General features: G+C 46.7%; 1 protein-coding gene across 4 annotated transcripts; it reads right to left on the bottom strand.

Annotated features, from left to right (window-relative positions):
- Positions 1-14623: 14623 nt before the first annotated feature.
- On the bottom strand, positions 14624-24643 carry zbtb18 (zinc finger and BTB domain containing 18). 4 transcript variants are annotated; one of them, XM_047603295.1, is made up of 2 exons: positions 24195-24643; positions 14624-19582 (listed from the first exon to the last, which is right to left on the bottom strand). In XM_047603295.1, the coding sequence occupies exon 2, from the start codon at positions 19563-19565 to the stop codon at positions 17859-17861; it is 1707 nt and encodes a 568-aa protein (XP_047459251.1). In that variant the 5' UTR covers positions 19566-19582; positions 24195-24643; the 3' UTR covers positions 14624-17858. The 4 variants fall into 4 exon arrangements, with proteins under 4 accessions (XP_047459251.1, XP_047459250.1, XP_047459249.1 ...); XM_047603294.1 differs by lacking the exon at positions 24195-24643 and adding an exon at positions 22238-23107; XM_047603293.1 differs by lacking the exon at positions 24195-24643 and adding an exon at positions 20804-21003.
- Between the last annotated feature and the right edge of the window lie 1226 nt (positions 24644-25869).

A 25869-nucleotide genomic window follows, 5' to 3' on the forward strand; every position in this document is an offset into this window, starting at 1 on the left:
ACTTCAGATAAACTTCATCATGTTTGCAGCAGAGCCTGAAATTATAATATTGGGGAACATATTAATCTAAATATGAACGGATGAATTCATACATCAGCATATGTACATGATACAACCAAGAGTAATGAATGATACATGGGAGACTGGTGATGGGTAAAATTAATGGACAGAGCTAACAGAGTATGAACTGTAGAAACTTTAAGCTCTGAAGGAGATGAAGTCTGGAGATTAGCATGGTTTGGTTTAGCTAGCTAACTTTAGCTGCAGTGAGCAGATAAGTGACATGTGGTCTTTATTTGGCAGCTGACCATCTTCACAGCAAACATAACTTGTCACAGATAAAAAAAAAAAAGTCCCAGGTGTTAATGGCTGTAGCTTGCCAGTGAGACCTGAGAGCAACAATTCATTCATTCACGCCGGCAAACTGAGAGTTCATTCTTCCCTTTTCGCTTTACATATTTCACAGAACTAGATGGAGGCACTCATGCTGAAAACAGCCTTATCAGCTGTGCACATCTGTCATGATGTTTTTCGCTTTTCACGGCGACGGCCAGTAACACACATGCATAAAATAATAAAATGAATTAATTTGATTGCCAAATATCAGGACAGATTATTTCTGTCAAGGTCCGACACACAAAATCTGTGGTTAACAGGACGTTAGATGGTAAAGAGTTTATATTTGGCCTTGCGCGTTGAATAAATGTGGCCTGTGTACTCCTCGGATCCATGATTTGTTAATGAACCGGTGAAACCTGCTGAACTGTTGCACTGTCTGTACACGAAGCAGTAATGACCTGGCCTTATTTATTTATTTTAGCTAAGAACACACCTTAACAAATGAATAAATACAGCGTAGAAATATTCCTGGGTTTTGAAATTCTTACATCTACTTTCCACAAATACCAAAAAAACATGTAATTTCTGGTTTCATGGTAAAACAGTATTGGTGAGGAAATAACAAGAACAGTCTTTAAAAAGTTATAAATATTTGAACCTTAATTTAAAATTTGAATTTGAAGAACATTTTAATGTCTCATTTTTAACTGATGTGGTTTTATTCATAATAAAAAATTAGGATAGCCAAAATTAGTTATGTTTTACTTTCACTGATGGTGTAAATGTAAAGAACCGTTTTCTTCACGGGCGCTAGAGGGAGCTATTGAGCTGCAAATGACCGCTAATCACTTGTTAATGAACTGAGAGCTTCATTTTCTCTCCTCAGGAATTTTCATGCAGCCACGGAAGGTAGAAATGATTTCACGTTTAGTTCCTCTGAAGGCGATTCAAACCACACGTGCACACACACACACACTAAACGTGGATAAATGAATGCTTCTGTCTCTGTTAAGTGTTTATTTTTAAGGAACTCGTGACCACAGGCTGGCTTTAACCGCAGCCTCACCTGCAGCTCATTTCCCTGCCTTTCCCAAGCATCCGCTCCTTATTTGACTGAATCTGAATGCGTCGACGTCCTCTAAATACCCAGAAACACTTGCAGAATTTTGCTCAGACGTGTTTCTGAGCGGGAAGAGCGCAAAAAAAAAAACTAAACAAACACCCAGGTCTCGACGTTCATGGCCCGGGCGTGTCGAGCGCTGCAGCTGCCGGGAGTGAGGTCAAGCCCTGGATAAAGTATGTCACCTTGAAGCACGCACGCACACGGAGGCGTCTGGCATGAGTCCTAACTTCATTCTGCATTGTGTGTCCGCGCTGATGAGAGGCTGGACGGTGTCACAGCAGGCCGCGGGGCAACGCTGCCCCGCAATTTGGGCCAGGGTTTGTGCTAATTTTGTGACCAGCCTCCCCCCCTCTCCTTCTTTACCCCTCAACATCTATCACCTCCCTCCTTCCTGTGCGACTCACCCAGTCCTGCCTGGCCTCCAAACTCCGTACCCCACCTCTGCGCGCTTCTCCTCCCCCCTTCCTCCTCCCCCCACCCCACCCCTCTTCATTTGAATCCCACAGTGAGGCCTCTTTGTCCAGTAGCTGCCGCTGCATTGTGCCGTAAAGGGAAGCGGAGTAAATGGACAAGCAAATGAGTTTGCTCCTCCAGCCGACGCGCACTCACACACATGGAGCATTTCCCAACAAACATACATGCAAAGACACACCCACTCAGGAAGCTAACAATTCCTTGGCCTGAGCGCCTTCTCTTTCTGCATCCCTGACCTTTGACCTGGGAACAAAGGCCTCTGTATGAATGGGAGGGCTGCGGTGATGGCACATATCAGCACAATCGCCATCCCCTGCTTCAGAAAAGGGCGTCCCGACAGGAGAGCAAGTCTTATTTATCTAAAGCTTCCTCATTTGATTTTTCTCTCCGTTTACCCGTTAGAGGAGCTAGGGCTTTAAAACCAAAACAAAGAGCTGAAAGGTGGTAAAATGCTTCACCGAAGAAAAGAGGATTTTGAGGTTTGTCCCTGCAATTGACCTTTTTTTTGTTGTTGTTTTTATATAAAGATTATTAGATTACTGGTCCTTCGGCAGGTCCTTATATATAGATATTTAACAGACAAATTCAAACAGAGAAAACACATAAAAGTGAAGACAAAATCATCATCTACAATTAAAATCTTAATATCAGATAATTAAATGAGTGACTTCTTTCTTATTCAAGGCTTGAAAAAACATCAGTCAGTAAAGAAAAGAAAAGAGAACAAGCTATTTCTTCTGCAGCTTTAAATTCACATAAACAGACTAAGTAAGCTGGTTTATCTTTGCAGCTAGGAGACATTTTAGACAATAAATATTAATATTTTGTATCTAATTAAAATATTATTTATTTATTGCAGTTTTGCTTCACCTAAAAGCTCATACAGGTGGCTTTAAAAAAAAAAGTGGAATTTTTTATTTTTACATTTGAGTTAAAAAATGCTAATGGTCAGATTTTGTTATATTTACAGCAGCTGTTTGCAGAACGTATGCTAAGCCAACAGTTACTTGCCTCAAGCATCACATCGTCCAATCAAGTCATAAAATGTGAAGCTTTGCTTTTATTTAGCGGTGTTTACCTGCTGTAGAGGTGACGGTGTGCATTTGGCCGACGAGCCATGTTATCTTCCCTCTGTTAAGGTGGGAGTAAAGGTCAACAGCCAGCAGCGTTTAGGTCACACGCCGGATTTTGCCCGTTGCATTTTCACATTTAAAAGAGACATTCCAGCCCAAAGCGGGTAGGGAAAATAAAAGTTTAGCATCGGAATTTGTGTCTCTTTTACTGGTTATATTTTCCTCCTCTGCTGAACTGAGAGTGTGATGTTGTTGGGCTTTTTTTTTCTTTTATAGCCGATAGATATGACTTGTTTCAACAACATCCTTCCAGTGAAATCTTTGATTGCAGTAAAAGCCGCTGAGGTGTGTGACGGCACCGGCGCTCTTGAGCAACCTGATCCGCTCTGCATTCACCTGGTACTCTGACCTCTCTGTGGAATGCGTGGCCATAAAAGCCTATAAAGTTGTTTTTACTCACTGTCTCGCTCTACCCTCCTTCACCTGCTCCGGTTATTCTCTCCTCCTTTTCCGTCCAGCCCTTCCCCCTCCTCCTCCCACTCCTCCTCCTCCTCCTCCCCTGAACTGTGACCGCTCTGTAAAACAGCCCAAACGCAGCAGATGTGTGACGGCCGACGCCGTTAACAGCTGTCAGCTCCTATATCAGCTCCTGTTCCACGCTCCGGCCTACAGTATATAATCTCCAGACGACGCCCAGCAGTTGTAGCGCAGACTTCAAGGGTGAAATGAAGCCTGTCGATAGGGGAAGGCCAGACATTCTCAAAAGGGAACTTTACGCTTAGAAAAAGTCTCAGGAGAAAACAGGTTCAGAAAATGAAGTTAAATACCCTCCTGACTGGCTTATAACACCATGTTCCTGTTTATTAAACATTTGATCTGAAACTGGTTTCATTAAACACTGGAAATGACTGCGAAACATTTTCTTTTTCTTTTTCTTCTCTTTTGAGCCCTATTTATGCTTGCTTCTTATTCAGTATTATGTCAAATTATTCATCTATCTTTTGTTTTTTGCATCAATCTACATATAAAGTAGTTAGTCATCGAAGTGCTCCCAGTTAGTTACATGTGGGCTTGTCAACCAGCGTCCGAATACCCCTCCTCAACATGAGTTTAATATTAACTGGGTTTCAGAAACCAGCACAGCATCCATGCATCACCTCCAGTAGCGACTGAGGTGTGAGGAGGTCTGCAGGATACCTGAGGAGGGGCTGACTAAAAAGTCCGCTTTTCTCTCTGTCTTGTGTGGACACTTCACCCCCCCTCCCTCATTGTTTCCTCCTGACACCCCCCCCCCCCCCCCCCCCCCCCCCCCTTTCACTACATCTGGCTCATGTCCAGGACCTCGTCGCCCAATCCTCTGGCTGCTCTATTCCGGTCCGCTCCCCCCTCCCCTCACCTGAAAGTCCACTCCTGTCTGGCCTTTACCGTGACCCGAACCCCGGCTTCAACCCTGCTCCCCCATCCCCCCATCCCCCCACCCCTCTTCGGCCCCGACCTCGGATCCAACCCCGGGTCCCGGCTTCTGTCCCTGAGCGCTTCTACCTTCCTCTCCAGCCCAGCTGCTGTCGCCTTCCCGGCCGTCCGGCCCAGCATGAGAAGCCTAGCAGCTGTTGATCAATGGGCAGCCGGGGCCAACGCCTGCCTGTCCCCTCCCCTGACCTCCTACCCTTACACACACACACACACACACACACACAGATGCATGCACACACTCCCCAGGGAGGCAACAGATGGGGGTCAGCCAGAGGAAAGGGGTGTGGTGAGCTACAAAGGGCTGGGTTAGGTGTGTGTGTTTGTGTGCGCCCTGGTCTTTATGCGTGCGTTCGTCGGATGGTTTATCCCACGATTGCATACACACTTACACATGTTTTATATGTGTGTTTGAGGGGCTGTGGCTGGACATTTGCTAGCCGCATGTCTCCAGTAAGGACAGGTGTTGGCGTCAGCAGTGTCCAGACTCGTTTCGGCAGCTGCTGCCACCCCTCGTCTCCCTCTCAGTTCTCTCCTCTCATCTCTCCCCTCCTCCCCCCTGACAGATGTAGCCACACCACCACCACCACCACCACCGCCGCCACCTCTTCAGCGTTTTATGGGCCCAGCCTGTTTTGACTTTAAATATTTGCCCAGGAGGCACTTGTTCTCTTCGGGCAAAGGGTTTGGGGGGAGCTGAGGAAGAGCGGGGCATTCTCTCGACACGACGCACATACTCGAACAAACAAACTTTGCTGTGTGTGAATATGCACGACCGCCGTCGCTCCTCCCCCTCTTGTATACACACACACACACCTGTATGGGCAGAGGTTGAGAGCTGGTCCGTCTCGTTTGTTACTCAGCGGCATAAGAACCTGTTAGCAGACAAACACAGGGGATTAAAACAGTCAACTTTGGCCCCAACGGCGGAGATCAGCTGGCAGCTGGGAAAACCACCGGAATCATTCGCAACTTTGTAGTAAACTGATCTTCAGAGAACTCGTGATTTGCTGGCAGTTCTAAGAAGCATCGCCTGCGGAAACAACAAATATAAAACGTAGACATCATTTCAGATTGTCAAGACGTTTTGTCCTTTCCCAGGAAAATCCCCTTTAAACAGGAAGTAACCCTGAGGATAACCCAGCTCATATACCCTAACCCTAACCTTAAATATAGCTGATATATTATGATATATTAATAATGGATGAAAAAAAATGGATAGAGGCAGAATTCAAAATATTAATTGTAGAAAGGTTTAGAGCATAGACATAAACAGGAGCACAGGGGCCGAGGCATCGTCAGTGACGGTAGTTGTTGTACTGCAGGTGGGTCAGGGCCACAGATGAGTGATATGCAGATCAGAAACCCGCAGCTCCAGGCCGGAGACATACGCTATCCATCTTGTCATTCTACTAAAGTCAGTCGTTTCAGAGAAAAGAACTGGCAGTTGGAGAACTTGCTATACCTGCCTGCAAACTTTGACCAGGAAATCCGTTCCAGACCAATCACATCTGTCGGCATTGCTGTGACATGTTGTCGTATGTCTGAGGAGGTTCCCGTCAGCTTATGTTGTTGATCTAAGGCAGAGGCTTCACTTTAATGCTCACTGTTGTTTTAAAAATGTTTTTTATTTCAGTGTGGCTTTAGCTCCTATTGTGTGCAACATTTCACCTTCCCTGGAACCAAAGTAAATTGATGATTCCCTCTGATCTGACTCTGCAGTTCACACCTAAAGCAGATATTTCCTTTAAAAGCTGGTGGAGAGTCACACAGAGCTAAATCTCCAAAACACGAGGTTTATGTTGCTGGTCATATCTCTTATATAAAGTGACTTCTCATCTACGTTGCGTCAGCAAATGTTTCACCTCACAAGCACTGTCAGATTTACCTTATTACTTGATGAAACACAAGTAGAAATCTACTTTGTGATTTGACCAAATTATTTTTTTAGAAGCTTTAAACTGTTTTAAATCAGTGGACAGAGTTAGTCTTAGTTTTAATCAAACACTTAACATGCTACACGGTATAAAGAGGAGACGTAGACCAGCTTCTTTTTCCTTTTCTGCAGACAAAGTGAATCTATTATTCCCTCTGATACTGCACGGGGGCCTGCTGCAAGACTTTCCAAATAATATCTCCTCCGTCGCGTTCAAATAAAAACAGAAATCAACCGCAGTGAACACTGATTGTGTTTTATGCAGATATAGCGCCGCAAAAACCTGATAGGGCGTCAGCAAATACGAATCTCGCGGTGACACATGGGTGGCGTTTTGCCAGCGATTTAAAAGAGAGCGTCCAAAGCTTCGCCACGTGGATATAAAAGACAGATATACAGTCGGGGGTTTGGAGTTGAAAGATAATTAGAACAGCAGTGAAGGATTCTGCTGCTGATCCCAGAAAAAACACCTCCGCCAGCTGGGTTCAAAGTCCAGGAGGGAGTAAAGGAGGAGAGAAGACAGAGAGGAAGGGAGAGAGGGCCACAGGAAGGGAGAGATTTGGGGATCTAGCAGAAGAGTGGTGGAGCGCACCTTGTCGTACCATCTGGGCCGACTCCCCCCCCCTCCACAAACACACATACAGTATATATCACTCCTTCCTGTTCTCCTCCTCCTCCTCCTCCTCCTCCTCCTCCTCCTCCCAGCCCATTAGGATGGAGGATTAGGTGGTGGCAATTACAACACACAGCCGACAGGAACGTACCTGGCAATACATTTAACTGTCCAGGGGAGGGGAGAAAGGGAGGGAGATAAAGAGCTAGGTAGAGAAGGAGGCAGCAAAGGAGGAGTAACAAATGAGATGGGTGGGAAAGTGGGATAATTAGACGACGCACGCACACACACACACATACACACACACACACACACACGTCAGGATTGTTGTGATAACAGCAAAAAGAAAGTTTCTTCATGGCCAGCTCAGCCGACTCATCTTCAAAAATGGCAGAGTGAGCAAGTGAGTGCCAAACAGATGCCGGTACAATTGCTGCCATGCCCCCCCACCCTCCCTGCACGCACACACACGCACACACACACACACACAGTCCCTAAAACCACCACCAACTCTATGCCTCACCCTCCTCCACCCACCTAGCCAGCTAGATGTGTGTGTGCGTGCGTGTGTGTGTGTGTGTGTGTGGTGGTGGAGGTGGAGGGGGGGTTGCAGCTATGGATGGCGCCCATATGGCCGCAGCTGATGGGGGTGATTGTCGGTATTGTTCACTTTGTCAGCGATCCTGGGGATGCGGGAGAGAGCTAATGATAATGCAGAGTGCAGATGTGCTCCGGAGCAGCCCAGTCGTTAAGCAACAACAGCTTGTGTTGTGTGTGTGTGTGTGTGTGTGCGTGTGTGTGTCTGCGTGTGAGAAAGAGAGTTACAACCACAGCTGCTTGCCAGCCTGTCTGCCTTCTTGTGAAGACCTTCTGGAAGACCCACTACATGCACACGCGCACATCTCACGACCATACATGTCACATGGACGTACACACACAGCTGTTTGCCCCTTTAATGTGGAGCCGCTTGTTTAGTCATCCAACGTGCTTCCTGTGTGTGACACGCAGCGCTTTGAGGACACTTTTACATTTATATAAATAATAACAATAATAAAAAACTTTCTGAAGTGGAGAAAGAGGTTACAGCCTTTTTAGACTCTTGAGAAGCATGTTGTTTCACTTAAAGCCAAAGGAAGCACTGATTGGATTTATAAGGACCTGTTACATTTACGTGGACGTTAATGATCAGAATAATCATCGAATCAGAATAAAACCTCGTCAGTCTGAGGAGACTGGTCCGAATTTTGAATCGGATTGAGAGGGGTGGTGTAAACCTTTGATAATCTGTACCAGCAGGAAAATATTAGAGCTCAATGACAATATAAATACTTGATTAGAGCATTTCTCTCTGGTTGCAATAAATCCATAATTTCTGAGCATGTTGGCCCCACGTGGGGTAAACATGAGACGTTTTGATGACTTTTCAGGAGAACAAAGTTGATCACACAAGTATTTGAGCACCATTGAACTCAGTGTTGTCAATAAAGTTGAGGAAAACGTCTTGTATTTACAATGGATTCAATGATCTATAGCAGCAAAACCACTTGGTGCAAGTCATTTTAGTGGCATGAAAGTTATTCTGTTCTATTATTCTTCATAATTTCATACTTTAAAAAAAAAAATGTCCAGGTTCACAAATCTGAACCTGTGATCCTTCTTCCTCCATTTCTCCATCAGCCTCTGGATGTGCTTTATTAAGTATTCCAGTAATTCCAGTTTTACCTCTTTGTTGGTGTCTACTAGTGAAAGTTTCCATCAACCACCTGCTGGCACCGTGAAAGTCTGACTACATGAGACATAGGAAGATAAAATAACCAGTTGTTTGAAATCATCTCCATCAGTCTGGGCGTCCTTGGCCTGAGAAATGTTGAAGACCCCTGAGTTAAATGTTTGTTTTGTGAGATCGTCAGTAAATTAGTGTGATTTACTTGCTAGCAAAAACAACTCTAAATGAAGCACTGTGGGAAAAAAGTCAGCAATCGGTAGTTAGCATTTACAAAATCTGAATTCATCATAGTGCTTGAATATAGTCAGACATTTCTATGTAACTGGTGGAGGTGGAGCAGTTAGCTAGCTGTAAACGTGAGTGAGGGTGGGTCATCGATAGCGTGGCTCCACTCTCACGCAGCACTGCACAGGCTCTAGCTCCAAGATGGCGCCGCCTGTGTCCCCAGGACACTAGCCTCAGTTTGAAAAATGGGAGCGAGTGGAGACAGGTCGTCCATTTTCTTTTACAGTCTATGCTTTAGAGGGTGTTTAGCATGCTAGCATTTGCTAATTAGCACTAAACATTGAGGACAGATGAGGCCAGGGGGGATTGTGTGAGTATTAGGTCATGAATCAAAGACAAATTGAAATTTAGACTTGATGATGGCTCTTGGTTAAACATTAGTGGATGGAGAAAATGATCAATTCATCCAAGCAAATGTCATTAGGGTACATCATCTGGGAAAGATGAATGTGCTAAATGTAATTAGTCTGGTACTTGTGGAGAGTGAATGCAGCTGCAAAGAATGAAGAAATATTAGAAAATGTATGGTACAAAATATGATTTAGTAGAATTACGTGTCCTCTGTCTTGTTTCAACAGAGGAGTCCAGGTCCCCGAAGACGTGCAAATTTGTTGAATTGGTTTGCAAAAAGGCCAAGTAAGAAAGAAATCAAAGACAACATCTCTTTTAACAGCCCGCTTTCACCCCTTTGGTTTGTGTCTCCTCGCCTCTCTCCGCTCCTCTCCTCCTCCTGTACTTCTTCCCCGCCACCATACAGATGGTCCCAAGCTGCCTTCAATAATCCAACGCACAGCCATGCCAGTACACCCCAGGCTACACCCCTGATGCTACACTACTCACACACACAGAGACAGTGCCAGTTCCCTAGGCAGGACCCCTGTCCTAGCCCAGATTGGATCACGTTGGTTCGGCATGGAGCGGGAACACTGGGCCTAAGGGCTCTACATGGGCCTGCAGGGTCTCACATTGGCCTCAAGTAGCTGGAACTAAAATGGAAAAAGGCTCGGAGGCTTCGTCCCAATATCTTTTGATGGCGGCTATTACTGTTATTACACAAGCTGGAGTGACCACATGTTTTGATGGGTGTAAACCTTGCGTACAGACGCCGCAGAGCCGAGGCAGGCAATAAAGATGGAGATTAATGGAAGGAGATCAGTGAACGAGAGGCACGTAAACACCGAAAACCAACTTCTTCTTCAGAGCGAAAAAGAGACGGCGATGAGGAGTTTTCAGGAGCGAGCGGGCAGACAGCGGGAGGGATGGAGGTAAATAAAGAAACAGGAGGGACGGAAAAGAAGGATGATACGCAGAGGGAGGGATGGACAGAGTGTGGCGGATGGGGGAGGGATGGAAGAAGGGATGGAAGGAGGAATGTGACAGATGGGTCGTGCCTGGCCAGAGCTGGGAGGGAGCGGAGAGGTTGGCATCACAGGGTGAGAGAACACACACAAACACACACGGTACACACAATGAGCGCACGCACACAAGTGTGTGTGTGCGCCACTTAACTCCTCTCGTGCACACTCTCTGCTGTCAGGAGTGTTTTCAGTGTCTTTCCTTGTGTCAAGAAAACGTCGACCATATGATAAATAGACAAATAAATGGCACGGCGGACATGTTTCGACATACTGTTTGCATAAATTTATTTTCTGCTCCTGCAGTCAATTTCTCCGTTGGCAGGCAAAGATAATAGTTCAATATGTTGAGTTTAATTCATGCTTTCGCGTCAGGATTTCACAAAGTTGTTCACAAAGTCCAGATTCTCAGTCAGCGCGATCAACACACTTCGCGGCGTCATATGTTCTTTTGTGTGCGGGACAAGAATAGACGACGCGACTGGAGAAAACGTCCAAAAACCTAAGCGGTGTTTGTTTCAGTGTCAAGAAGAGTAGAGGGATTTTCTGTCTCTCTTTTGTGTGAAGCCAAAAATAATTTTTATCCACATTGAATCGTGGCAAGAATCACGACAGCAGAATCTGAACACTGCATGATATATTTGAGATATGGATTTCCATGCTTGCTCCTCTTCAGCTCTGCCTCACTGCACACTGAGATATACACTGCCCTATAACACCGCAGCGTATTGTTTCATATTACTCTCGAACTGTAGTAGAGCTCCAGATTTTTATTGTTTCCTGCTTTTTCTCTTCCTGTAAATATGTGTGGCATGGCATTAATGTGAATTTTATTCCACCATATAAATAAAGTTTATTGTCCCCAAGACGAAACTCTTTCACAAAAAAACTGAACACTGACGTTTTGTGTCAAATAACATTCATTCCACTCTCCAACGCAGGCACATCTAAGTCGCCACGGCGGAAATTTTTAACAGGAAACATCCTTCTTCCTACAATCATTTTTGTGCATGCCTGTGAACCTGTGCAGATGTATCACACATTGTCAATAGATTTTTGTCACCTCGCCTCTGTAGTATGACATTTTTAAACAGTTAACTATGAAGTTAAACTTTATCGTGAACTGTCGGTCGGCTCTAAGACACACACTGTGCCTTATTTCTGCTGATTTAAGAACGCCTGTGAGCCTGTGAGCGCTGTGACACGTCAAATCGGACTGTGAATTCTGTGATTTGCCAGGTAAGAAACAGAAGAAAGCAACAGAGGGGATATTACCCACAATGCTGTGCTTTTTGTGTGTGTGTGTGTGTGTGAGACCCTTTCATCGTGTCTCTGCTGCGTTCCAGCAGGAGGAAAAGAGAATGAACTTGACTCTTCCACAACACCACAGCTGGCCGACTGCTGCTCGCTTGTCGTGTGTGTGTGTGTGTTTTTACGTGTACAACACACACACACACACACATAGAGAGAAAGAGAGAGAGAGAGTTCAGTAGCTTTGTTAACACAGGAGACAGCAGCAGCCGACAGGTTGAGTTAGTGACCCTATAGGACCCCTCCCTGCGTGACCCCGTCAGGTCACCGCGGCGATGATAAAGTGCTGAGTTGTGCACATGTGTCCCGCTGCCAGCAGTTTCCACCAACACCCCGAACACACCCCGTTAATGCCTCTTATCTGACACGCACACACAGCTGGGTGAGGATGGCACAAGTGCGGAGGGAGAGGGATGAGAAGGGGGGGGGGCTCTCGTTTCTTTCTGCGGGGCCTCATTGTTGCTTTAACCTGAAATCCAATTAATTTGGCTCTTTATCCCGGACGCGTCGTCGACGTCGTCGTCACCGACAGACGAGCTCTCCTGGCTGAGATGTCCGTCTCTCCGTCCCCTTGTCTCAGTCCCTGTTCTGGCTGTCGAGAGTTCGTGGCTGCTCTCCTTCCATGCAAGAATCACACAAAGGACAAGTACTGTTTAATCCCATCGCAGCCCAGCCCTAAAGACAGACCAGCTGGAGGCTTTTGTGTTCGTGTCTGCATGTGTGTGTGTGTGTGTGTGTGTGTGTGTGTGTGTGTGTGTGTGTGTGTGTGTGTGTGTGTGTGCGTGTGTGTGCTGGATGACAGGTTATATAAACCTGCGTTACTTGTGTGCGCAACCCTAGTGTACACTGTCCAAGTGTGGGATAGTTTATCTGTCTTATGCGAGTTTCTATTACGAGCGTATTTACATATTTTTGCGTGGAGGCTGTGTTGTGGGTTGCTGTGGGAGGTGGAGGGGGGCGGGAGGGGGGTTGTGAGCGGGTAAGTAGTATTTGGGGGCCCCCCTCTCGCAGGCAGAGACACACAGATATTCAAGTTCGAGTTGTCTTTTGTTTTCTGGAGGGGTGAGGAGAGGGGGGGAGGGTGCAGTGGGTGGCTGGATGGATGGATGGCTTGCTGGGACACTGTGCCTCATGATTTTCCCAAAAAAAAAAAAAAGAAAAAGAAAACCTCCCCCATTTCGCCCCCCCGAGCCACCCCACCCCGCCCCAGCCCCAGCCCCAGCCCAGCCAGTGTAGTGCCACTGTATTGTCTGCTCGCAGGCGGGCCGCTTGTTGCTTGCCTTCTGTCCTGCTGTGCTGAGTGCCTGACAAAAGGAGCTCTTTAAAATATGTAGACAATCCTGGATCACTTGCGCACACGCACGCACGCATTCGTCTCTGCCTTCCCCTGTCTCCCTCCGTCAATTCTTCCATGGCTAGACCTGGCCTGGGAACGTTTCCTCTTTTTTTTTTTTTTTTCACGGAGAATCAACAAGTCTCCGGCATGAAAAGGATACAGGAGGCTTTTCTCCCCGTTAGCGCGCTATAATCTGAACGCTCTCACGGCTGAAAGGCTGGAATCCTGTTTGTTATGGAGCTTTGTTCTTACTGTACATTTAACCAGCTTCATTTGTGCGCCCCACACACAAGGAAATTAACCTACATAGGCATCCCTGCTCGGAAAATAAAACCACGTGAAGATGGAACGCGGGGGCCTGGTGCTCTCCATAAAGTCAGGTTTTACATGGGAACATCTGGCCTCAGCTCATTTTAGAGGATGTTCTTTCAGCCACGTCGGTTTCAAAAAAACAAGACGCTACAGTCAAACATCAGGACGCGTCCACATGACGCTCTATATCTCTTCCTCCTCCTCCTCCTCCCCCCCCTCGTATCCCATGGTAGTGGGGAGCCCTCCCTGGCAGCTTGGCAGAGTCCGCTCCCTCACGCGAAGCGGCGTAGTGCAGGGGCCCGGGCCCCAGACAGGAGCCCAAGCTGGTCTCAGCCTCCCAACATGTTGAGCTGGCCCGCCTTGGGCACAGCCAAATGGTTCTGCAGCTGCCCCTTTGTCCCCCTTCCTTAAGTAAACAAAGGACAGAAACAAATTAATGACCTACATTCACAGCGAATCTCGCACGGCCTCCTCGCAGAGAGAGGGAGAGAGCAGTTGTCTGCAAGCAGATGTTCACTTCCAAACGCTGCAGATTGCAATTAATGATCACCGAGTTGCAGCGCGGCTCCAAAACGAGAGGGTTAACGCGGTTTCTGCTTCTGAAGTGAGGACTGAGCGCGAGAGACGGTCGCTCGTTTTTAACGTGGTGTCCGATGAGAAACGTACTCCACGGTTCATTTTTTTAAAATCCTGAGTGTTTCAAACGCCGGCTCGGGACGGACCTCGAACTCTTTTTAAATACTTCACAAGTTACTTAAACCGATATCTCAGACAGAGGAAGATGTCGTAAAGATTAGGAATGAGCTTATCGCGTGAGTGTGCGTTGGGGGCTTACTGAAGAGGCCATCTGTGGCCTAATGAACGCTGCTCCTTGGCCTCTGAGTGCAGGGGCTTTTAATGCATCTGTAAGAGTGGGTTTACTGAGCAGCAAGACATTAGCTAAAGCTGATTTCTTTACTGGAAACCTGTACTTGAGGATCTTCGGAAGGAGGCTGTGTGTGTGTGTGTGTGTGTGTGTGTGTGTTGCAGAGGATTGGATCTCAACAGGCTGCTGCACATTTTCAAAATAAGCCGACGCTGCAGCTACTGCCACAGATAGATCATAGACAGAGCGAGCGCCGCCACGACGCGTTCCGACGTCGAGCTCCTCACGCGCAACGCGCAACTTCCTCCCACGTCCCGAGGACGCTGAGGAGCGGGACCCCACCGCCACCTCTGCAGAGACGTGCCCCTCAAAGACGCGTCTAACAAAACAAAACTTCACACGCCGTTTGAATTTCAAGATTCTTATAATTTATTGCAGTTTGCACACAATTTAAAAATGTTCAACAACAGCACACCAAAAAATTACAAAACTAAACACAATTAGAATTTACTCCCCTCGAGAAACAAAAAATAACAATAAATCAACCCAGCTATGATTGTCAAAGCTAAAATGACTAAATCCGAAAAAAGGAACATAAAGAGAAAAGCAAAGAAAGAAAGGAATTGTAATCTCAAGAGGGAGCAAATATATCTCAATCAAAATCTGCTTGTTTTTTTTCCCCCCCAGACAGTGATTGTCCTTTTTCAAAACACTCAGTCATTTCCACGGACCCTCCCACCAGCCCACCCCTACGCCCACCCCGCGACCCCTCATCTGCCTGTCCATAAAACTGTCTATGACATTTTTTTTATTTTTATATCTTAAAAAACAAAAACAAAACAAAAAAAAAACACCCCCCCCCTTTTGATTTTCAAGTAAGCACAGCAAAATATGGAGATGTCTCGTCAGGGTGGATATTTCACAGCGTCTTGACTCCCCGCAACTCCACCCCACACTCACACTTTTTTTAAAAATTAAATTAAATTAATAAAAATAAAACAGCGCGGACTACAGCAGTTTAAGGCGGTCAAGTACAACCAGAGGGACAGGGAAAAAAAACAAAAAAAAAACAACAAAAAAAAAAAAACAAAACAGCAGTAATGATGAAAACAACAGCAGGATGGAGGGAGCCCATATGCAGAGGCGCTGCCCGTGAAGAAATAACATTTCGAGACAAAAATGAGACGATGTGGTGCAAACTGCCGCAATGTCACCCACACTGTTGCGTTGGCAAAGCCTGTAGGTGCCACCAGATGACGGGGCGGCACATGCGACCACCACCACCACCACCCCCCACCCCCACCCCCACCCCATGCCACATGCACATCAGTGGGGGCCGCCATGCACACACACGCGCGCGCACACACACAAACGCACACGTCTGAGCGGAGAGGGGAAACGTGGATTGTACAAACGCTCGACCATTACTTTAGTTTGAATTAATAAACTGATGTAGCCCCGACACATTCACATACGAAGAAAAAAAAAAACTCCAATCACATGATCAAAATATAATAAGACATAATTTTTCTGATAAATTCCATGAATTTACACAACCATTTCTCAAAGCTCTACAGTATCAAATACTTCCACAGAGTCAGAAATTTTTAATAAAAGGCATCTTTTCAGCAAAAATCTGATTTCGTGTGTTTTAGCTTAAAAAGGTGCACGCCAATTCTCTTGCATCTATCTCGCGGTAAGAGGCGAAACACGCACAGACGCCTCGTGACATTCACTGCATCTAATGTGAAAACGCGCCGAGCTGTCGGCCTCGCTCAGCTCAGCTCAGCTCGACACGAAGCAAGAGTGATGGAGATATCTGACCCTTCAACTTTCAGCAGGAGAGCTCAGGTTCGGGCCTCCTTCTTTTTCTCCCTGTGTCCTTCACACTTTAGCCAAGCCACAAAAAACTGCACTCGACAGACCTGAAATAAGAGCCTGAAACTGCGGGAATAATTTAAGAAATGGCTTGACCGCGTTTAGTAGTAGAGAGGACGGACACAGAAGAGATGGGAAACACGTAATGGAGGAGAACGCCTGAGAAGGAGCAGGACGAGGAGGAGGAGGAGGAGGAGGAGGAGGAGGAAGAAGAAGAAGTGCTGGGTGGATGTAGATCTTCAGCGAGTTAAATTGACTGGTACGGACCGAGTCACACACTCATAAACACTCACACACGAACACACACACACACACACACACAGCAGAGAGATCAGTGCATATAGACACAGGCTTAAAATGCTTCATCATATCGCTTCGATTCAACGCCCGACGGAAAACACATTCGGTAACATTCTTCTAGGAGCCCAGCGACAGACCTACGACGAGTAGAAAAAACTTTTCACTGTCAAAAATTCAAACGTTTCCCCCTTAATGCGAAAAACCACAACTTAAAGGTTTAAGACAAAATCAAAAATTTTCATGCATTTCTCCCCCGTAGTCGTGAGAATAATATTTTTTCAACAGACCGCACCCTGGAGTAGTATTCACAAAGAAAAGAAAAAGGAAAAGCCCGTTGTCAAATATTTGATCAATTACAATGTGTACAGTAATACAGCAAATTCACATTTTTATTTTAAAATATACAGGTTTGGACGTCATGCAACAACAGCAGGTCCCATTACAAAAAAAAGTAACAAAATAATAATATTAATAATAATCATTAATTTAAAAAATGTAAAGGATTAAAGTTTTAAAACTATAGCAGAACAATATACAACAACTTTAAATTAAATACCTTTTCAACAAGAGATGTTTTAAAGACTGCCAGCTAGATTTAAGAAAAAATTCTATCAATAACAATAATAATTATTATTATTTGTAAAGGTTTTTTGTGTTTAGAAAATACTTCAAATTGATTGGAAGTGAAAAAAGGAGGCTGTGCATTGCATGAGTGCCATCAGTTTGTCTGTCAGTCAGTCAGCTTTCCCCTGAACACACAACACCAAAGAGCTTAACAGGAGAAGCGGGGAGCGCTTCGCCGACACCTCCATGCCAGAAGAAAAATAAAAATTAACACACACAAAACACGCTCACACACACACTCACGCACATCAGGTGAAATTTTTTTTGCCAGAGTAGTGCAGTATCACACACGCACACATACGCGCGCACACACACACACACACACACTTCTTCAAACTGCGTGTGCGGTGGCATCGATTTGCGGTGATCACAGTACCCGTTTAGTGTATTGTAATGCTTTCTCACTTCAGTGTGTTCGACCTGAACTCCTGCAGTGGTGTTTTGCTGTCTGTTGGAACTGGGGACCGACACGCTGGCCAGCGTCGGAGTGTTGTGTCTGGGATGAAACACAAACAGAGTGAAAACTCTTCAAAAAAGGCGAGACATTCTCACTGGGACCCGTGTCCGTAGACGCAGTTAGAACCACCAACAGAAGAAAACTTAACGCCAAATAAAAAAGTTCAGAATAAAATAGGATAAAACAAAATTACCTCAAATAGCAACAACAAAAAAAAAACTCAGTAGTAACATTTTCATGTGCTATTAAAGTGCAATTGAATGAGATGTTGCAACAAACAAGAACATGACTCACTTAAACCCCACCTCCCCTTCACCTCCCCGAGCCTCTCTGCCCTCATCCTCCGTCTCTTTCCCTTTTGTCAAACCGAGCGGTCTGCTTCTACTTCCACAGTTCCTGGGAGCTGTCCTCAATAGCCCAATCCCTGACATTGGGCAGCGCCAGCGGTTCGCTCTTCACTGACAGCGAGTTGACCAGTTCGCAATGGAACTTGCGGATGTGTCGGTAGAGGTCCCCGGATTGCGTGAAGCGCCGCTCGCACCACTTGCAAGCGTGCGGCTTCTCGCGCGTGTGCACCACAGCGTGACGGCTGAGGTTGTGAGAGTACTGGAAGCTCTTGCCGCAGGTGGTGCAGGTGTACGGTTTTTCACCGGAGTGTGTCCGCTCGTGGCGCTTCAGCGTGTACATGCAGGAGAAGGTCTTGCTGCAGATGGTGCAGGTGGGCACGTTGACGTCTCCGGCGGGCTTGGAGCGGATGCCCTCCTGCTCCCTGAAGTGGGAGCTGAGGTGGAGCTGGAGGATGTGAGGGGAGGGGAAAACCTTGTTGCACAGCGGGCACATGAAGATCTGGGTGTGTTGAGCGGACAGCATGTTCGAGACGTAAGGCAGCAGCGAGTTATCCATGCTGGCCGCCTCGGCCTGGGCGCGCTCGTTCTCGCCCCCCAGTATGTCCTCGTCGTCTGCCGAGGCCGGGGGCTTCTCGTCCCGCTCCAGCTCTGAGGCCAGGGAGGCCTCTCGCAGAGCGGACAGGTGCGCTTCCAGGCCGAGCCTCCGCTGGGCTGACAGCGGACCCCCGACCCCGTGGTGGCTCAGGCCCCCGTTGGTGTTGGGACCCGTGGCCTTGGTGAGGCCGCTGTGCTCCATGTCATACTCCCCGCCTCCCAGGTCCTCTTCCTCGTCCGAAGCCACGCCTCTCTCCACCTTCACCCTGACAGCCAATGGGCTTTGGAGGCTGTCCGGCGTCGCCGCCCCGCTGAAATAGGACTGGTGGTGATTGCTGTGGTTGCTACCGGCGATCGGCTTGACTGACAGGTCCAGGACGCAGTCGGCCGCGTCGTTCGACACCCTCCTGCCCCTGTGTCCTCCTCGAGAGCTCACGGAGCGATGGGATCTCTGGGACCTCTGGGAGAGAGACCCGGTGGAGCTGGTGGGGCTGCCGGCAGGGGAGAGGAGCTTCCCACCGTCCCCCAGACCTTCCCCACCTGGCGTCTCAGCCTCGCCGTGCCCCGGGCTGGTCGTCGCAATGGCGGGCGTCCCCGCTCTGTCTGCGGCGGGCAGCCTCAGCCACAGAGGTCCTCCTTCTGTCTTCCCCTCCTCCTCTTCATCGCTGTGCAGCAGGTCGGCGGTAGCAGGTCGGCCCGTAGAACCATCTGATAGACTGTCGGCCTTGTCGGAGCAGCTGGAGCCGCCGTCATCCTCTCTGCGCGTGCTGTCCGCCTCTGCTGTGGCCTTCTGCTTCAAACGCTTCTTACACACCTTGACAATGTCATACATGTGCAAGTAGCTGGCCGCTGCAAGCACGTCCTCCACGGGAAGGTCCTGGAACCGCAGCTTGCCCTCGTACATGAACTCCAGGAGCAGGGAAAAGGCCGGGGCTGTGACAATGTCGCTGTTGAGGTGCACCACGTCCCTCTTATCCAGCTGGTCCTTGTAGAAAAGGTGAAAGTACATGCTGCAGGAGGCCAACACGGCGCGGTGAGCGCGGAACTGGGCATCGCCCACCAGCACCGTGGAGTCACACAGGAAGCCCTGGTGCCGCTGCTCGCTCAGACACTGGAGTAAATGTCTGCTGTGGTCTGGGAACTCCATCCTGCCGTCCTCATAACCTGCAGCCACACGGAGACACAGCCAAAGTTAGACACATGCGATAAAGGTCTCGGCATCCGCGCATTTACAGCCATGGTGTTTTTTTTGCACGATTTAAATGATATTTTGCATTAAAAACATTTGAAACATTTTAAGGTTATTTTGAGTTGTAGTTGACAAAACCAAAAAATCACTGAATAAAATGAGAGACGACAAAAACAGATACTAAATAGATGGAAGACAAGGACATTTTTAAGTTAACTGTAAGGATCTTCAATCTGCCTTTTCTGAAAATTTTACTGAATGAGGCCGGTTAAGAAATAAAATTAAAAAACAGAAACGCAAGAGAGAAGAGACACACACCAAATAGCCATATGGTTAGAGACGCTGAAAACAAAACGCTGCGACGGCGACGACGAGCAAGCGAAAGACGCACTTCAAGAGAAGATAGGTCAATTAAAACAGGAAGAACAAGATCTAAAAAATACAACCAAACGTAACAAGCAATTCAATTATGTATGTGTTAAAAAAATACAACTGTATTAAAATCTGTTTATATTATTTATGTATCGTAGGGAGCGAGGATTTTTTTTCTTTTTTCACAATTTCAGTAGTCCTTCGATTATATTTTTTTTAATTTATTATTTACCTTACAGAGATAAAAAAACGAACAGACGATAATTACAGTTAAAAAGTGTAATTTTTAGAGCAAGCAGTTCTTGGGTTTTGACCAAGAGAAAGACTCGGGTAAAGCAGCAGCGACAGATTCTTCGACACTGTCTTTCCGTTCTCCCTCTGCATCTCTCTAACTCCTCTGCTTGCACTCCTGGATTGTCGCTGCTCCTACGCTGGTTATTTTTATTAACCCACTTTGGCCTGGCCTGGCACAGCCCTTTTAGGTAACCGGCTTTCAGCTGCACACACTGTCCTCATGCACACAACACACACACACTTAGTACCAGCCTACCTACCTACCTACCAACCTACCTACCTACCACCTCCACAGGCTAAGTCGAGCAGGAAAACTGGCCAATTGAAAAAGCACCGTCAAAAACAAAGCAGCTTGTCCCCCATTTAACCTGCGAGCGCCGACTTTAGTGTGTGCGAGAGAGGAAAATAAATAGGAAATTTTACAATAATGCTCTGCAAGTATCCTCAGAAAAAAAGGTGAAAAGTAATCTAGTGGATAAAATAAATGAGCAGCTAATTAGACAGAAGGATAATCTGTAAAAAAGTCCCACCTGTTAGCCAAGTTGATTTGTCCTGCCTGAGAAAATACATTGGTCCCGCTCTGCTCTGTGTTAACCAAAGCAGTTAAATCACCTCATTTGAATGAAGCTAAACCAAGAATGTCAGCGTGTGTGAGACTGTGTGTGTGCGTCTGCGTTTATGTGTGTGTGTGTGTGTGTGTGTGTGTGTGTGGGTGCTCGCCCTCCGGCTCGTTCAGGCTGCTTTTAATGAGGGGGACTTACGGGGACAAGGGTGTACCACCTCCCACCCCCCTCAACCCCTCCCCTCTGTCCAGCCGAACCCTCCTTCCACACACACACACACACACACACACACACACACACCATCCGTCACTCACGCACTCCTTACCATCTGAATCTTACAAGAAAAACCCAGCACATCCGCCCCATAGTAGAAGCTGCCCTCTTCCTTAACCCCTCCACCCACCACCACCCAGAAGAGAAGATTTACAATACAATCACTGTAAGTGCCCTGCTCGTCACAGCATCAATCCTAATCCTTAAAGATGGCTAAAAATAAAGACGGCGGCGGCGGCGGCGGCGGCGGCGGAGGGGAGGGTGCCATCGGCGGAGGCTCAGGAGGGCAGCAGCCCGTCGACCCAGCCCACCCGGCTCACCCAGCCCCGGCCAGCCGGCTCAGGCAGGGGTCTGAGAGGGGGACACACACACACGCGGGGAGGGATCGGGTGAGGGAGAGAGGCAGGGACGGCCGGGGAGGGAGGCTTACCCACATCTGATCCAGCTGACGGGGGCCATATGGCAGCTGCTAGCCAGATAAAGAGATTAAGACTAGGAGGGAGTGCGATTACAGCTGTCTAGCCAATTCAGGCAGCTCAAATCTGCAACTTCTAAATTAGTCTCCTCCACTCCAGCCGACAGGAGGGGGAAAAGTGGGTAGAGCAGGCTGCACATGCTTTCAAGTAATTTTACAGTTGGAATTAATGGGAAAAAATTAAATAAGACCGATTAGATTTGTTTATATTTTTTTTTGCACTTTTATTAACCAAAATAAGTATGAATTTAACTAAATTTCTAAAACGCGCAATGATTATGCTGAATGAATGGAATAAAATTGGATTTTAAAAAAACTGCTTCTAATTAACAAGTGTCCAAACAAAGTGCCTGTCAACACAAATAGGAAACGGGAGCGGAAGCTGAGTTTTAAATGCAATGCTCTCTCTCTCTCTCAACTACAAACTACAAACACAGCAGTGTGTTCCCGGACTGCAATTACCTCTCAGACAGGCAGCACCAACCAGGTTTTTTTTTTTTTTCGCCGTTCACTTCTGAAGCACTCTGCAGCAGTTTCACACACTTCTCACACTGGTTTGACACACCGGAGATCCCCACAACACAACAAAATAACCACCCGGGACTCTTGTACTCTATTCACTGACGCACACGAACACACAAGCAAAACAATACCTGCAGCAGTATGCATCAACTTGATTAACTCCACTGTAGCAGAATAGCCGGGCTCTCAGGCTGGGAACGGTTGTGTATCTCCCTCTCTCTCTTTTCTCTGCTCTTTCTCTTCCTCGCTCGCTCTCTCGCTGAATCAATGAGTGGGTAGAAGAGGAGAGAAGAAGAAGGAGGCAGGCAAAAAAACCCACACTGTTCAAACTGCGAGGGACAGATGCAAAGTGGAGGAGATGTTGGAGGGGGAACGAGATACCACCTCCCTCCTCCTCCTCCTCCTCCTCTTCTTCTTCCTCCTCCTCCTCCTCCTCCTAACTGGCAGCCACAAACACATACACAGCGTGCACACACACACACACACACAGCACTAACTCTCCCAGGCTGCCGCTGAGACTCACAATAAAGGACTGGGGAGGGGTGGAGGCAGTGGAGGGATGGAGGAGGAGGAGGTGGGGTGGATGGCAGCCTGTCAGCTGCTCTGACATCATCCTCAGATGGAGATGCTACCTCCAGCTGTGCTCTTTCTACAGCCATATGCTGCCTCCTCTACACTCCTGCCACCAGACTCCTCTTTCATTTTACCAACACAACTTTGTCTCTCTTTCTCCCCCCCTTTTTTATTTTTTTCGGCCTCTCTGGAAAGATAAATGTATTTTTTAAAGAGCGTACACACTAGAATAATTAAAACTACAACCACCCACCATCACGAAAGCCATCAAGGAAAGGAGGAGTTTACAGAATAAGTGTAAAAAAACTTTCTTGTGGTGCTGAAGGCACCTCTGTCTCCTTCCTTCCAGTGACTATAAACAAAGGCCAACACAACACATTTGCAAGTGACAGACGCACGCAGCTGATATTGTTTTCCACTTCTTTACGGTTCACTGCCGCTGCCTCGTCTTGTATTCATCCATCCATCCATCCATCCATCCAACCCCCTGCTCAGACAAGTGACAGGAACAAAAATGAAACGAGGTAACAATGAGAGCAAGTCATAAAGAAGCACCTAATAATGAGAGCAATAAACAAAAGCGATACAAGACGTTAACAAGCCGGGAAGACAACCTCATCACAACAGCTTTATTTCGCTTTCGGTTTTTATCTTACTTGCTTTTATTTTCTGTTATTATTTTGGCGTCTGAGAGCACATAATAAAACGTTTCCCGAATTTCAAAATAAAAGGTTGAAAAGTTGTAAAGGCGGCACATGAATTCATTATTTTTTATTAGTTTAGTGCTGTTTATGGGGAAGCATTTATAGTTCCATTTATGCGCTGTAAAAGAAAGCGTAGTAAAAAAAAAAAAAACTTTCCGTTTATTTACATTATTAAAAGGGCTAATTAATTCCAGTATGACTTTGACATCCATGACAACTAACTGTTATAACCATTATATTAACGGAAACACTGCGATCGGAGTTAGTTAAAAATTAGACTTAACGCACGGTTAAACTTAATTTTACTTTAATTTCAATTACATGCGAAAAAAAAAACGCGACGGGGAAAATTATCAGAAAACTCCAAAGTAGCCGTTGAGTAGCAGTTAAACAACAAAACCCGCCGAACAACAACTGTAATTAATTTCTTAGCAGAAAGACACAACAAACACAGAGTGAGAGACACGGAGAGAGAGCACATACACACACACACACACACACACACACACACACACGGAGACACACTGACCCACGCAGCTAGCTATAGCCCGTTCACGGCTAACTAAAGTAAGGCAGACAGGCTAATATATAGGCTAATATATATTGAGCTATTTACAGTTGTTCGGAAGGCCCCGGTGCTATGACAACAGCTGCGGAGGGACCGCTCACATAGCAACTATTAGTGAGCGGAGACAACAACACAGTCATGCTAAGGAAGGTTTAGCTACTTTTTCCCCTCTCCGTAACCCACCCTCTCTCCCTCTCCTGAGCCTCCTTTAATCGGACTCCGGTATTAAGAGGCAGCACTTACAGACAACAAGGTCCAACGTCTTCCTCCGTCAAATCCTTTTCCCTCTTCGGAGACAAAACTAGATCGACTTTGGACTAATTTCCATAACAGGCTGCCGAGGCGAGCAGGCTGGCAGGCAGGCGGAGGGGACGGGGAGTCTAGCACTCTGCGGCGGCCAGATGTTTCCGAGCTGTTGCTGCTCAACTCGGGCTGGGAAAAAGGAGGCGAGTTGAGTGGCACTGCGCGGAAGCCAATGGTGCCGGCGAGGAGGAAAGTGAAGGCAAATTAGAAGCGGCCCTCCAACAGAGCAGAGGGAGGGATATGTCTTGTTCTCTCGTCGGCGTAGGTTGACACCAGGCAACAGCAGCAGCAGCAGGAACACGCACAGTGGAAGAAGAAGACAGGGGAGAAGAAGAAGAAGCTGGGCCAAACCAACTGGTTCTGCGAGGCGGACTGGCGCAGCGGAGGACGGGGAGAGTGGGGAGAGGCGCGGTGCGCTCTGGGTACTGTAGTCGAGCCGGAGCTGCTGGTGGGGGGTGTGAAGGTGGGGAGTGGAGGGGTAGGCGGAGCTGGCGTGAGCAGGTGCAGCACCTTGACAGGAAAAAAAAACAAAACATATATAACCTGTTGGTTTCCGGTGGTGCTTCATCAACAATTCATCGCTGTAAAGACAAAAGCCTAAAAACAGATGTTAGCCAGTGGCATAAAACAGCTGCACTGCTTCCAGAGTGGTGGATATTTATTAAGAATTACACAGACACACCGCAGTAGCTAGGCAAATCCATAGATCTCTTTATTTGCATTTAATTATCCATAAGCAACGCAAAAGCAAAGGCAGCTGGATGTGTCAGGTTTTCTTGAAGCCGGATGGTGTTCACTTTGAAACACACAAGGTCTGTTAACAACCACTATGTTTTTATCCTGTTTTTTTCTTTTCTTTCAATTAACGACACTGAAACAACAAATTAATGACCAGCGAGAAAGAGAGAGGGGTGAAACTTTCGGGGGACAGATATGTGTTATAAGTGGCTCATACATTATAATTCAGCCCCCGTTCAGAAAGTGCCTTTTCCTTTTCACAGAGACGCTCCTCTCTTCACTCCTCTTTCAAATCATCTGTTTTTTCAAAGAAGACAAATATTCACTGATATATTTTCATTTAATTATTGGTAAACTGATTGCTAGACGTTAAACCGTATCTTTATATGAAGTTATTGTTCAGGAACAAGACAAACATTGCCCGTACATACCTGTGAGCACAAGGGAAACATCTGTCAAGAGATATGCCCTTTAATCTGAGCCTCACTCTCTGGGTTCCTCCACTTCTGAAGACCATCACCACCTTCCTCATCTCTTCCCCTAGACTTTTTTCATGCCTCACATTTTCACTCTTGCGTATATATATATTTCATGACAGTGAAACCATAAAGTTGGAAAAATGGAACGGCAGCCATCATTAATACACCCATACTTTATGTCTTCTGTGGAAACTTCCAAGATTTTATTGGTGTGACTTGTGCATTGGTCAGGAATTATTTTGAGATTTGATGGACAATAGTGTGAATTTAAAGCAGCAGGGAGACTCGTACTAACTTGGCGACGCTTCAGTCATTAATTCTTAATTTTGGCATTTAACTGCTACTTGTTGACTGGAACAAAAATGTAAAATGTCACCAGAATTATCCATTACCTTCCA

The sequence above is a fragment of the Mugil cephalus genome, chromosome 13 (assembly GCF_022458985.1).
Source record: "Mugil cephalus isolate CIBA_MC_2020 chromosome 13, CIBA_Mcephalus_1.1, whole genome shotgun sequence".
Lineage (NCBI taxonomy): Eukaryota > Metazoa > Chordata > Actinopteri > Mugiliformes > Mugilidae > Mugil > Mugil cephalus.